At 38.4% G+C, this 15,033-nt stretch overlaps 1 protein-coding gene across 1 annotated transcript in view; it reads right to left on the bottom strand.

The window, feature by feature from the left end:
- The window catches only part of slc12a5a (solute carrier family 12 member 5a), a 715,472-nt gene that overhangs the window by 206,303 nt on the left and 494,136 nt on the right, over window positions 1–15,033 (bottom strand). The window contains exon 2 of the mRNA XM_069884657.1: window positions 4,954–5,048. Coding sequence (XP_069740758.1) covers window positions 4,954–5,048 — 95 coding nt within the window. The remainder of the gene's footprint in view (window positions 1–4,953; window positions 5,049–15,033) is intronic.

Below are 15,033 nucleotides of genomic sequence, written 5' to 3'. Positions count from 1 at the left end.
TAGAGAAGTTTAATTTTGGCCCTATTTTATTGGTTGGGTTAAAGCTTTATATAAAAACCCAATTGCTAGGGTGGTGCCAAATGGTCAAACTTCTTTACCATTTAAATTAACACAGTTGACTCGGCAAGGTTGTCCATTATCACCAGCCTTGTTTGCATTGGCTATTGAACCATTAGCTCAGACAATACGGCAGAATGATAAGATTAACGGGATGAGAATTGCAAATGATGAATATAAGATTAATTTATTTGCGGATGATGTGTTGGTCTATTTGACAGAACTGGAGCAGTCTTTGAAATATTTGCACGATTGCTTGCTGAAATTTGGGGATAAGAGTGAAATATTACCAGTTGGGGAAGGAGACTATTCGGAATATTAAAATATTATAAAATTGAAATGGTCAGATAGAATTAAATATTTGGGAGTAATAGTAAATGTAGATTATCATCTTTCTATTAATTAAATTATGTTCCTTTATTAAAAAGGATTAAAATGGATTTGATTAAATGGAAAGATCTTCCATTAATGTTAATTGGTTGAGTAAATTTTATTAAAATGAATATTTTTCCTTGAATCCAATATTTGTTTCAGTCAATACCTTGTTTACTTTCAAAGAGTTTCTTTCAGGATTTGAATAGAGCGGTACGGGAATTTTTATGGAAGGGGAAATTAGCACAAGTAGCTTTACATAAACTTGCATGGAAATATGCATTGGGTGGTCTTCAATTACCTCATTATCAAAATTATTATGAAGCAGCTCAGTTGAAATTTGTTAGTAGATTGATGGATATGGACCAACCAAGTTGGGTGTAGGTGGAAATGGCTTGCATTTCTGAAGTTGAGGTACATCAGTTTATACTTAAATGGAATATGAATTTATTATGGGAATGTAATATGCCAGTATTAAAACACGTTAAAGATATGGGGTAAAAGAAATTTGGTTTTAGGGTCAAAGGGTAAACTATCAACTCAAACTCCGTTATACCATAATCAACTTATTCCCTTTTCATTGTTTAATAATCATTTAAAGAGATGGAATTTTAAGGGTATAAAGATAGTTCAGGATTGCTTTGAAGAAGGACAGTTTCTTTCCTTTAATCAATTGAGGGAGAAATTTGATATATCTGTAAATTCTTTATTTGTGTACTCTCAACTCAGAGCTTTGATAAAAGATAATTATGGTAAAGAGATGAATTTACCTATGTTGATGAAATTTGAGTTTTTGATTTTCTCTATACTAAAGAAAGGTTATATTTCGGATATGTATCAATTGTAACAAGATAGTATGGATAAACCAGAATGGGAGAAATCTAGGCTTAAATGGGAAAGTGATTTAACTCATATTTTTCCTGAAGACTATTGGGAGGTTATGTGTCACGGCAGTGTAACTAAAGTGACGAATGTAAGATAAGGAATGGTTAATTATAATTTTTTACCAGTTATATTTGACTCCAGAGAAATTGAAAAAATATGGGTTTAGCAATTCAAACTCTTGTTTTCGATGTGGACTACGTACTGGAACTTTTTTACATGCTGTTTCGTCTTGTCTTAAAGTACAACCATTTTGGGAAGGAATTAGATTAGTCTTGGAAAAATTATTTAAGGTTAAACTACCACTAGACCCATTGATTTTTTTGTTGGGCTATATGGTTTCTTTGAAGGGATTGGGGTTGGATAAATTTCAAATTGCATTTGTAAGGTTAGCATTATCTGTAGCACAAAAACATGTAGCTAGTACTTGGAAGGATAATGTGGAGATTAATATAGTATGTTGGCATAATGAATTAAGAGCTTGTATTACTATGGAAAAAATTACATGTAACTTGCATGATAATTATTTCTTATTTGTTAATATGTGGTCTTCTTATTTGGAATATATGAATTTGAAAATACTTTGAAATATTCTATATATTCTGTTTTGTTTTTGTATTTGGCTCCCCTTAAGGGAGCTGGCTGAAGGGCTGGGAGGGTGAGAGGGTTTTTCTTTATGTATCTAAAAATTTCTTGCTGTTATTTGATTGTATTTTGTTTTTAAAAAAAATCTTTTCAATAAAATTAGAAATAAAAAGCAGCTGAATGAAAAACAAAACTGCAAAAATGAGCAAATGACATTATCACAGCCTTGTGTAAGCTGTGTCCATATTGATCATCTGGACATCCCAGATGCAAGCTACTTCAACTCCTTCCCCATTCCCACACTGTTCTCAACTTCTACCCCTGCTAGGGGGAGGTCATCACGGACCAGAGGAACAGTGTCTCATTATTTTTCCTGGTTGTCTATAGCCTAATGGCATAATCATTGAGTTCTCCAATTTTTAACTCCTGCCAATCTAATATCCACAACTCAGCAGGGAGGAAAACTTGTGAATTATGACAGGAAAATTTCCAAAATTCACATAGATTCATGTTTTTTAAAAATATGCTTTTGTTCTAATTTCAAATGATTAAACTTTTTTTTGCCTATAGTGAAACTTCAAACATCTGTTAAAGTTGCAAGATGGAAATAAAACAAAATATTGTAATCATAAAATGAATTTGACAAATTAAAAATGGTTCAGAACATCATTTTGGTTAAGAACAGTACAATAAATCCACAAATACACACTCCAGGTAATATTTTTTCTTTAGTTAAAGGAATAACTTCAACACTTCATCAGCTTTATAGGAAAAATGCTTAGTGACAACTAATTCAGTTTTGCTCGACTTCAGACTTTTAGAGTCATTGAAGGTGCCTCAATGACCAAGTCCTCAAACTCAGCACAAAGCTCATTAACTCCCAGGCAGAAGTGATCATTGTCCTTCTGTATGCTTCAGAGCATGGACTATCTACAGTGGGCATCTTAAAAAGATACCGCCATTAAAAGGTCCTCCAAATTTTCCTGCAGGATGTCAACCAATGGCAGGGTCCTCTCCCAGACAAACATTTCCAAGAGGCCCTCATTAGGATCCAATTAGTTCCAATCAGCCTCATTATATACAGTACATGTCCAACTCAGATTTCCAAAGCAGGCACTTTACAATAAGTTCTGTTATGGCAAGATGAAAGAAATTATTTACAGGTATTCTGAAAGCCTCTGTAAAATGTACACCCTCACCAACTTTTGGGAATTGCTGACTTACAGCCACTAACACTGGAGATGGAGCACAGGTGCTGGTATTGAGAACCTTGAGTCTCTTCATTAGATGTACATGGAAACCCAGGGAAGATAGAGAAGGAGCTCACCAGCTCCATTATATCTTACCCATCCTATGGTAATCACATCTAAGGTAATGTCTGTGGACAACCTCCTATGGTAGCCCCATCTATGGCAGTAATGGAAAAGTAAAACAAGAAATTCTGCAGACACTGTGGTTGAAGTAAAAACATTGCTGGAGAAACTCAGCAGGTCAAACAGTGTCCTTTATATAACCAATATGTCTAGGGATCACTCACGGGCCTCATTTTACTATCCAGAACCAATGGAACTGAAGTGGAGACAAATTCTCCTTGACCCCATATATTTGTTAAAAGAAAAAGGAAGCACTGTTAGATTTAACATGAGTTTTTATGCCAAATGACATGGATTATATGCAGTCAAATCCCATTTATTTCAGTTTAATGTCCTTTTTCATTAGTCATCTGTTCTCTGAAAATAAATTTGAATATATATTCATTTCACTAACAGTATACAATCTGACAGGTAATGAATGCTCACTAAAATACAATGATGAATATGTCAAAATTCTGGATCTATTCTTAGTGTTACTGGCCCCATTATGCATTCTTCTATTTGTGTAAATCACTTCACGAAATAATGTTGTGAGATGAATCCCTAATGTGGAGCATCTCCAACCAATGTGCTTCTTTCTCTTTAATTGAAATTGATACTTATCAGAATGATGGTTATCTGTCGGGTTTGGCAGCTACTGCCATGGTTCAAGGCCAGATTGTAGCACTTCTCCTACTATTTCCAAATTACACATCTTTCCAAATTCTCCTTCAGTGGAGTACTTTCAGTTTACTGTATTGAACAATTTGTTGGACCTAATTTATTGCTTGTGTGGTTTGAGGTGGGAAAGCAGAGAACCCTCCAATGTGATGGCAAACTATCAGGTAAATTTTCAAATATTGCTTTATGCTCAAGATATTGATTTTATTTGAATGTCAATGTAGGAAGATGTCTCAATGTAGGCAGTTCTCCTGTTACCTCCACAATATACTAGTGATTTCCTGGTATATTTTTCTGGTAGTACCAAACCCCACCTCATGCATTACCACATTTTAATGGAAACTTAAAACACTCTCTGAAATTGTAAAATCTCAACAAGTTTTGTTAACACTCATGAAAAAAATAAAACAGGCAGATATTTTGTTCTAACCTTTAGAGAAATCTATAGGAAAATCAGTTTGATGCAGTATACTATAACACTGGACAACAAATATTTTGCTTCCTGAATACTTTTGGATGTATTTTAGGGATTTTGGGCTGCTTATCAGAAAATCACCTTAACATTTTCCTATCACATACTTTTTTTTTAAAAGATATAACCTATTTTTGTGATTTCCTGTCATATCCTAAATCTATTTCAAGGATACAAAGCCATGAAGTGCAAATATGTCATTGAAAATTCATTTTCTGCCTTCGCACTTGGACTTCATCCCTGCTGATCTGGGAGTAGTCAGTGACAAACATGGTGAAAGGTTTCACCCGGATCGGACACTGTTACAATCACAATCATTATGTGATTAAACATGCTAAATTCAATACAAGTTTATTTAATGTTTCTGCAACCTCTTACATGATACAGCAGATCTGAAATTATCTTTGTGTCCAGCTTGAAGTTGACTGTCAGAATCCCCAATTTATTTTCAGGAAGCAAACCTTTTGGAATGGTTGTCCCGCGTAATTAATGTTGAAGAGGTTAGCAGATACATGCATTGATGGACTTTGGTCGTAAATTGGTTGACTGTACCTCAAACAGAGCCATGTTTTTCCCATCATACTCTTTTCCTTTCTCGACCTCAGTGCTGTTAATGAAGGGACTGCTTTCCTTGGGATTTGCATCTCCTGCAAAGTAACAAAAACAGAAGCACCAATAAGAATGTAGCTGGCAATCTGGAAAATTGTGCATCTTTTTAGATATGAATCTGAACACCAAATGCCCAGTGGCACTAATATGTCCGCTACAGTTTGGAATAATTTCTGTATAAATGGATTACCAAGTTGAATGGTTGCAAAGGTAACATTTTCAAATGTGTACTTCAAAAAAAACCAGTTTATTATCAACCCAGAAAACCGGACAGAACAGTTCAGTCAGCAAAATGGTTTAAAATCTGCTTAATGTAACAATGATTGGAAGGATGGGAACATTATAAACAATTTCTCATAACATTCTCTTGTTTGCCTTTAGTGACTGAAGTATCCTTAACTGTTGAGTAAAGAGATGAAGAAAAAGATTCATAATTTCTTAAGTTTATTCTGTAATTAAGCTTGTCCCAACCAATGATAACCTTTTGAATTGCAAGATACAATCCATGGCAAAGGTGGCATGCTTTGGATCTTGGGCAGTTCCTTTACACCTCCACACTTTGAGCTTGCCTTCATGTGATACAGGTTAATCTTGGTCTCCTCTGTCCACAAGATCTTTTTCCAGAATTCTGCAGGCTCTTTTAAATACTTCTTGGCAAACTATGATCTGGCTATCCTTTCTGTGGCTAACTAGTGGTTTGTATCTTGCAGTGTAGCCTCTGTATTTCTGTTCATGAAGTCTTCTGTGGACAGTTGACATATCCATACCTACCTCCTGAAGAGTGTTTCTGATCTGTCGGACATACATTTAGCGATTTATATTCGTTATGATGAGAATTTTCTGTCATCAGTAGTGGAGGTCTTCCTTGACCTACCAGTCCCTTTGTGATTACTGAGCTCAGTAAAATAGGAAAAGTAATGTTGGGACGAGAAAGTAAAAAATCAGACGGTGCAGTGAGTTTTCGGATCAATGATAGTGTTAAGAAAATTACAAAGAAAAATAGTGGGCAGAAAAATCAAAAGAAAAGGTTACAGAAGTCATTAGATATTAAGAAGACAAAAAGCATAAGGGCACTTTATTTGAATGCCCGCAGTACAAGAAATAAGGTTAGTGAACTTGAGGCACAAGTCGGTACCCACGCCTATGATTTGGTAGCCCTCACGGAAACATGGCTACAAGGTGACCCTAAATGGGAATTAAACTTTCAAGGGTATCAGGTGGTGCAAAGAGATAGACAGGATGGTAAGGGAGGTGGAGTTGCACTCTTAATCAAAGATTAAGTAGTGAGGGATGATATAAGATCTAAAGAGCATAATGTTGAGTCCATTTGGGTAGAGATAAAGAATAACAAAGGGAAAGAATTATTGGTGGGTGTTATCTATCACCCACCAAATAACAATAGTTTAGTGGCACAGGAAATAAATAGAGAGATAAGTGAGGCATGTAATAATGATATGGCAGAGGTCATGGGGGACTTTAACTTCCACATAGATAGAGAAAATCAAGTTGGTCGGGGGAGTCTGGAAGAGGATTTCATAGGATGCATCCGCGATAGCTTTCTTGAGCAGCATGTTAAGGAACCAACAAGAGAAAATGCTCTCCTGGATCTAGTGTTGTGCAATGAGATAGGTAGAGTAAATGATGTAATAGTCAGAGACCATCTGGGAAATAGCGATCATAGTATGATTGAATTTCTCATTCAGATGGAAGGGGAAATAGTTAGATCTAAAACTAATATATTATGTTTAAACAGGGGTGACTATCATAGGATGAGGGAGGAATTGGGCAGAGTGGACTGGGAGCACAGGCTAATTGATGAAACAGTTGAGGAACAGTGGAAGATTTTCAAAGAATATTTTGTAATGCTCAACAAAAATATATTCCGGTCAGGAAAAATGGCAGCAAGAGAGGGAAAAATCAACCGTGGTTAACAAAGGAAATAAAGGAGAGTATAAAATTGAAGGCGCAGGTGTACAAAGCTGCAAAGAGCAGTGGGAAACTGGAAGATTGGGATAACTTTAAGAGACAACAAGGGGTTACAAACCGGGTAATAAGAAATGGGAAAAAGGATTATGAAAGTAAATTGGCACAAAATATAAAAACAGAAAGCAAAAAATTTTATAAATATATAAAATGGAAGAGGGTGGCCAGAATTAACATAGGACCCTTGGAGGATGAGAAAGGAAAACTGGTAGCAAAACATGAGGAAATGGCCGAATATTTTTCACGGTGGAAGACACGTCCAGCATGCCCAAGTGTGGAGTTAAGGATGCGAATGTTGGGGAGGGCCTGGATAAAATAGTTGTTACAAAGGAAGTAGTGATGGAGAAACTGGTCCTGATGATATGCATCCAAGGGTTCTGAAGGAAATGACAGAAGTTATAGTTGATGCATTGGCAGTCATATACCAAAATTCCTTGGATTCTTGGCAGGTCCTGGCAGACTGGAAGACAGCAAATGTCACACCACTTTTTAAGAAGGGATGTAGGCAGAAGACTGGAAATTATCGGCCAATTAGCTTGACGTCTGTAGTTGGAAAAATGCTTGAAGCCGTCATTAAAGATGAAATAGTGAAACTTTTGGAACGTAAGGGTTCAATCAGGCAGATGCAGCATGGTTTTAGAAAGGGAAGATCTTGTTTGACAAACTTGTTAGGATTCTTTGAGGATATAATGGGTGCAGTGGATAGAGGGGAACAGGTTGATGTTTTATATTTGGATTTCCAGAAAGCGTTTGATAAGGTGCCGCACAAGAGACTTATCAGTAAGTTACAGGAAAGCGGAGTCTGGGTAAGTATATTGGCCTGGATTGAAAATTGGTTGTCTGACAGAGAGGCAGAGAGTCAGGATATGGGAGTTTTTCAGGTTGCCAGAGAGTGCTAAGTGGGGTGCTGCAGGGGTCGGTGCTAGGCCCACAACTGTTCATCATTTACATTGATAACTTGGAGGAGGGGACAAAATGTGGTGTAGCCAAGTTTGCAGATGACACCAAATTGAGTGGAAGAGCAAATTGTAATGAGGATGTGGAGAGTCTGCAGAGGGATATAGTTAAGCTGGATGAGTGGGCAAAGGTCTGGCAGATGGAGTACAATGTTAGTAAGTGTGAGGTTATCCACTTTGGCAAGAAAAATAAAAGAGCTGAATATTATTTAAAGGGTGAAAAACTACAGCATGCTGTTGTGCAGGGGGACTTGGGAGTGCTTGTGCATGAATTGCAAAAAGTTAGGTTGCAGGTGCAGCAGGTTATTAAGAAGGCAAATGGAATGTTGGCCTTCATCGTTAGAGGAATTGAATTCAGGAGTAGGAAGGTAATGTTGCAACTGTATAAGGTACTGGTGAGACTGCACCTGGAGTACTGTGTCGAGTTCTGGTCTCCATATTTGAGGAAGGATATATTGGGTTTGGAGACGGTCCAGAGGACGTTTACTAGGTTAATCCCTGGGATGAAGGGGTTGACTTATGATGAAAGATTAAATCATCTAGGATTTTATTCGCTTGAGTTCAGAAGAATGAGAGGAGATCTTATAGAAACATATAGGATTATGAAGGGTATGGATAGGATAGATGTAGGAAAATTTTTTGAGCTGGCTGGGGAAACTAAAATGAGGGGACACAGTCTCAAGATTCGGGGGAGTAGATTTAGGACAGAGATGAGGAAAAATAGTTTTTCCCAGAGAGTAGTGAATGTTTGGAATTCTCTAACCAGGGAAGTGGTTGAGGCTGCTTCATTAAACATATTTAAAATTCAGTTAAATAAAGTTTTACATGATAGAGGAATTAGGGGATATGGGGAGAAGGCAGGTAGGTGGAGGTAGGTCATAAATTAGATCAGCCATGATCTTATTGAATGGTGGAGCAGGCTCGATGGGCCTTTTTTGGCCTATTCCTGTTCCTACTTCCTATGTTCCTATGTTCCTCACCAGTACACTCTTTCTTCTTAATGATGTTCCAAACTGTTGATTTTGTAATCCTAAGGTTTGGGCGATGTCTCTTGATGTTTTATTGTCAATTGTCAGCCTCATAATGGCATCTTTGACTTTCATTATCACGACTCCGATCCTCATGTTGAAAAATGGCAACTACAATCTCCAAAGGTGATCAAAGCTTAGAAGTAAGCCTTGCTCTCTTATACCTGCACCAATGAAGCAATTAAATATACCTGAGTAATCACAAACACCTGCGAAGCCAAATGTCCCAAACATTGTGGTGCCCTGAATTGAGGAGACTATGTCTAAAAAGTGCTGTAATTTCTACATGGTCAAACCAAAAAGATTACAAATAAGCTTGAATAAAATCTGGAATGTGCACTTTAATTACTTGTGAATAGTTTGATTACAAATTTAAAACTGAGGGACACGGGCAAATTAAGTTAAAAAAAGTCTTTGTCCCAAACATTATCGAAGGCATTGCATGTATGTGTATGTATGTGCATGTATGTCTACATAACACACATATATATTAACACACACAAATACACAAGCACGCACATGTATATATATATATATATATATATACACACACACATACAGCGCTGGTTTTTAAATACAGGTATATGTATTATATACAGACACACACATACATACACAATTGTACAGCACTGGCTTTTAAATATGTGTGTCTGTACACACACACACACACACACACATATATATATATAAATATATATATATATAAACATATATACATTTATCTATCTATTTATTTATTTATTTTTAATGATTATAAATATTTAAAAACCAGTGCTGTATAAGGTCCAATTCAACGTGATTCAGAGGCTCATGAGAAAATCGGAAGACACATTTTGGGCTGGTGAGAATAATTGCCAACACTTTGATTTTCCTGTATGAAAAATATAACCTGTGAATTATCACTTTCCGCAGAAGGTGCATGAGATAACTCGCAGTCAAAACATTTGCAAATATGGCAATTAAGTAATATGAAGTATTTTTATGATAATGAATGCATTAAAATCATTTTACACACAGGTATTCTCACAAAATGGCTTTTATATAATAAAACATAACATATTTATGGCATGCAACCTATTTAGAATGTTATTTGGCTTTGAATGCCAAATTAGCTGAATGAAGTGATGAACTTGCAGGAAAACTTGGTCTTGTAGCAACTGTGTCGCAGAGCGAAATGAAGAACGAGACAATGATCAGACGTAGTTGAGTCGAAATTCAGAAAAAGAAATTTTTACTCAAACAGCCACCTGCAGCTGTTGAAAACCTTGCGTGTTCCATATGACGTCATCGCATTTTGATGTCATGACATCACTAAGAACCTCCTGAGCCGGTTTGATTAAGCCTCCATTGAGCCGCTACATGCCACCCACCCTGCCACCCGAACCAGTGATAGGAAGCTAAATCTAAGGCTCAGGCATGCAGATGATGTGATGTGAGATGCCAAGTTTGGGTGAGGCAATGGAGAACTGGGAAGTGACAATGTCCGGAAACTCTGCATGAAGTTTGGCAAATTCATTGTTCGAGTACTCCATGGCTTCTCGGTGTGGGGGCAGATAGTTTGGCTTTTCCAAGGCAGAGAGTCTGGAATGCTGTGGTGTTCACCAATCAGCAGCCTTTTAAGTCCACCATCAGTGAGTGGGCTCTGAGGAAGTTGGCACCCAGCAACAGCCAGGACACAGCAGCAAGAATGAACTTCCATGTGAACTTATTGTCACCAAATTTCAGAGGTGTACTCTATGTACTGTATGTACAAATTGAACTGTTATTCACCGCAGTGAGCATCAGGCCTGTGCTCCTTGTTCAGCTGTCAAAGACTGGAGGAGGAAGGACACTAACTTCAGCACCCCTGTCGACTAGAAATTTGACTGGGAGAGTTAATCTCAGATGTAAAATAGGCTGTTATGGTGGCCAGCCACCTTAGCCATTAGCAATGACTGGCCATGGTGTTTTCATGGAAAAGTGTAAGGGAGTTCGCAGTGGCGAGCTGCAGAACTCCAGCGTTGATGTTAAAAACACCACATGGTTGTCATGGAGTTATGTTGTTGCCGGTTCTTGTGGACCCTGGGCCTTTGGGAGTGACACAGCACTGATTTCTGTGGGTCTTGCATCTTGCTGTTTCACGTGCCACAGAATGTCTGCATGGGCGGCCACTGTTCGAGCGTATCAAACTCCTTGTCAACCAACATAAGGCAGATGTCTTCTGGCATATGCTTTAAAAACTGATTGAAGAGCAAGAAAGCCTTATAGCTGTTTGCCAGTGCCAACATGTCATTCCGAAGGGGTGCAGTTGCCCAGGCCATTGATGTGGAGGAGCCGTGCAGCTCGATCGTGCCGTGAGAGACCATAAATCTGGAGAAGGAGGGTTTTTAAGGGCTTTGTATTTGCTGAGAGCTGGTGGGTCCCGAAGGAAATCCATTACTCGACTGGCCATGTCCTGGTTTAGGGCGCTTACCACATGATAGTACTTAGTGGTGTCCACTTCTACCTTGCAAATGTTGAACAGCACCTCAGCCTGCCTGAACCAAACTTCATGTTGAGCCCAAAAAGACAGGCAGTTTGAATGAAATTGCTGTGTTGTCTATGTTGGGTCCAAAATCCGTTTGGGCCTGTCGGGGTCACCAATGTAGCAACTGTGTCACAGTGTGAAATGAAAGACAAGAAAATGATCAGACGTAGTCGAGTCAAAGTTCAGTACAAGTCATTTACTCAAACAATCACACGCAGCTTTTTAAAACCCCATGTGTTCCAAATGACATCATCGCGTTTTGATGCTATGACATCACTTGGAACCTCCCGAGCCGGTTCGTTTAAACCTCTGGTGAGCCGCTGCAGTCTGTTCAGGAAATTGTAAGTGCTGCATGGAATAAGATATTCAAACATTTTATTGTGTATCTCAATATAAATGCTACATTGATGAAAGTTCATTGCCCTGACATGTGAATGCTGCTCCTCTCCCCGTAGAAGCTGCCTGACCTATTATTTCCAGCATCTTCTGTTTTATACCCCTTTAACAATATTTATATTTATATGAGATTATATTAAAAGCTACATGCTCCACATTTAAATGTGACCAAGTGTAAGTTTCACAAATCTTTTGGTAATAGACATTCATCATGTGATGGTGATAATATATTGATAAAACATATCACATTACTCAAGTCTGTCCATTTTTCATCATGTATGATGACATCGAGATCAATTATAAATGTGCTCTCGATTCATGGATGCTGGATATTGGCAAGGTCCTCATAAAATGTTTTAATTATTTCAACAACACTAAATGGTGGTGCTATGTCTTTTACTTCACTTGAAATGCATTTCAATTAGTGACACATTTCTCAGAAAACAATAGCTGGTACCCATCTGAGTATGGTTTCTTCTCCTATTATAACATTGTGGCTTCCGTCCATGGGTACTTCACCTCTGGTAGCTGGAGTGGCCTCTCGAGGGCACAAGCCAGGGCAGAGCTGATATGGAGATCCGTCACCACCCCCCCCCCTCCCCAATCTATGCTAATGACAGGTCCAAAGGAACAACAAAAGTTGTTACAATTTGTTTCCAGTGCTAGGAACAGCATTCAGCCGCCTTCGGGACTCTGACTCCAGATTTTTCCTCAGGGTTTACTCCCAAAGACTTTCCTGTGAGTGGGTATAGCCAAAAGGCAGTGGAGGTTTGAAATCGTTTTCCCTCTCCTAGATGAGTACCATCTGTGATTAACGAGCCCCATCTGCCTGGAGCAACTGGTTTCAAGGCACCAGTGGTCTGCCCTTGCCCCTTCTCCAGTCAGTGAAAACAGCCCCACCGGGGTTAAGAACTATGCCACGTGTGAAGGCCTGGAGTTGGACTTGGTTGTCAGAGGCTGTTTGCAGAGCATTTGTGTGGCAGCGGGAGCTTTCCCCACTACCCCCACTTTGGCTATAACAACCTTTAGAGCTTATTACAACATAGAACTTAGCCAATTAATCAATTCAGTCTTCTAACCTTCATAATAATCACATTTCACCACTTAATTTCTTGTTGTCTAATTTTCACACATGCTCATTAACATTCCTCCCCAAACCCACAGCCCCACAAGCCATTTGCATCAGCATGCGTTTAGGATGTGAGATGAAGCAGGAGCATCTGTGGGGAATCCAGGCGGATCACAGGGAGGACATACACACTCCGCGCACACAGCACAAGTGGTAGAATTGAATCCAGGCCAATGGAGCTGGGAGATGGTGCACTGACTGCACCTCCTGTTTGTAGTTATGTTTTCCAATCTTGGCTCATGCTCAGTGTTGGCAGAAACTAGACAGGTCGGCCTAATTTCCAATAGTTTCCAATCTGGATTGTTCTGATTTGAAAATAGCAAGTTTGGTGAATCTAGACAAGATTCAGCATCTCTTCAAACATTTGAGAAGCTGATTTTTGAAAAACAGTAATTGGACTTCTTTTATGAAAGGTAACATGAATCTAGATTTATTTTATTTCAGTTTTTCATGGGAAGAATCTCACAGTAAAACTGACCTGCATGCTTGCCATTATTACATACTTTGATTTTCATTTCCATTTTAGTGGGATTGTTACTTTAAGAGCTAACAAATCAAGCTGCAAGCCCTGAAAGCTTAGGAAGGACTGTAGTTGACAGCAGTCTGGACAGCGTGTACTCATTTTGCTCCTTCTGAAGAGAAAGGAAGTGTTCCAGGGACACAGGTGCAGTCATGTCACCAACATATTAAAGAAACTATACATTGTTTGATCAGGGGCTACTTTATAGAAGCAGCACCTGGAGCAGCAGCTCTTTGGAAGGAGCACTGAGCTGGAGTGGCTGTGTGGTAATGAACAATTTGTTTATTTCTCCCTGCCAGGAGGACTTTGATCCCTACCATGGCCAAAGGAATGGTTATTTTTGAGGGGGAATTGTTGAACCCCATCGAAATTTACTTTGGGTTTCTGGAAGCAGAGTAAACATTGCATTTGCATCATGTCCATAGTGATGGTCATTTTGGACTGATCAAAGTCACTTGTTGTCGGTTCCCCCATTAAAGCAAAAGGGGAGTTGTGACCATTACTCGTCTGAAAGGACATTTGCTCCGGAAGTAACTCATCAAGATTTGGTGAGTTTTCTGCAGTATGTCACCCTCTCTCCCCCACCTCATTTGTAATCACTTCTTTTCATCAATTTAAGAGTCTTTGTGTCAACACTTGATGTCTAATAATGACAATGGAATAGCTTTCCAGAATTGTGCCCAAGCTGTAATGGTTTGGGTATTTCCACATATACATATAGTTATACGTGCACAGACACCTATATTTGCACATTGTTGGAGATTAAGTTTAGATAAGCTTAGATAAGTTAGATAAGATGTTATATTATTGGTAATTAATAAATAAAAATATTTTAAATATAACACTGTCTTAGAGAGTTTCTATTGCTGTTGTCTAAGTACCTAACACCATCTATACATTATGAATAAAAGATCAGATCAAGAATAGGGGAATCCAATGGCAAGGATCTCACTTCCTGAGATTCTAAAACAGTGGTTCTCAACCTTTTTCTTTCCACTCGCATCCCACTTTAAGTAATCCCTATGCCATCAGTGCTCTGTGATTAGTAAGGGGTTCCTTAAGGTGGGATGTGAGTGGGAAAAAGGTTGAGAACTACTGCTCTAGACCCAATTATTACTGAAATATTTTGCTTGAGAAAAATTGTCATTGGCCAATTTCCTTTGGAGTTACGAAACTATGTACATAATGAGTCAATTAGGTAAGATTAAAACAGTGGTTTTCAAACTTTTTCTTTCCACCCACAAACCATCTTAAGCAATCCCTTACTAATCACAGAGCATCTGTGGCATAGGGAATACTTAAAGTGGTATGTGAGTGAAAAGAAAAAGGTTGAGAACCACTGCCCTAAAACATTTCCACCATTTGCAAGACACCAGACAGGAGTCTGCTGGAATACTTTCCATTTTCTTGGATGAGTGCAGTTCCAGAAACTATCAAGAAGCTCCACGTCATCCAAGTAGCCTACTACTATATGGTTATCTACTCCCAAAGATATTCATTCCCTC

Source organism: Narcine bancroftii, chromosome 6 (assembly GCF_036971445.1).
Source record: "Narcine bancroftii isolate sNarBan1 chromosome 6, sNarBan1.hap1, whole genome shotgun sequence".
NCBI classification, from domain to species: Eukaryota; Metazoa; Chordata; class Chondrichthyes; order Torpediniformes; family Narcinidae; genus Narcine; species Narcine bancroftii.
This window is presented reverse-complemented; position numbering and strand designations above follow the sequence as displayed.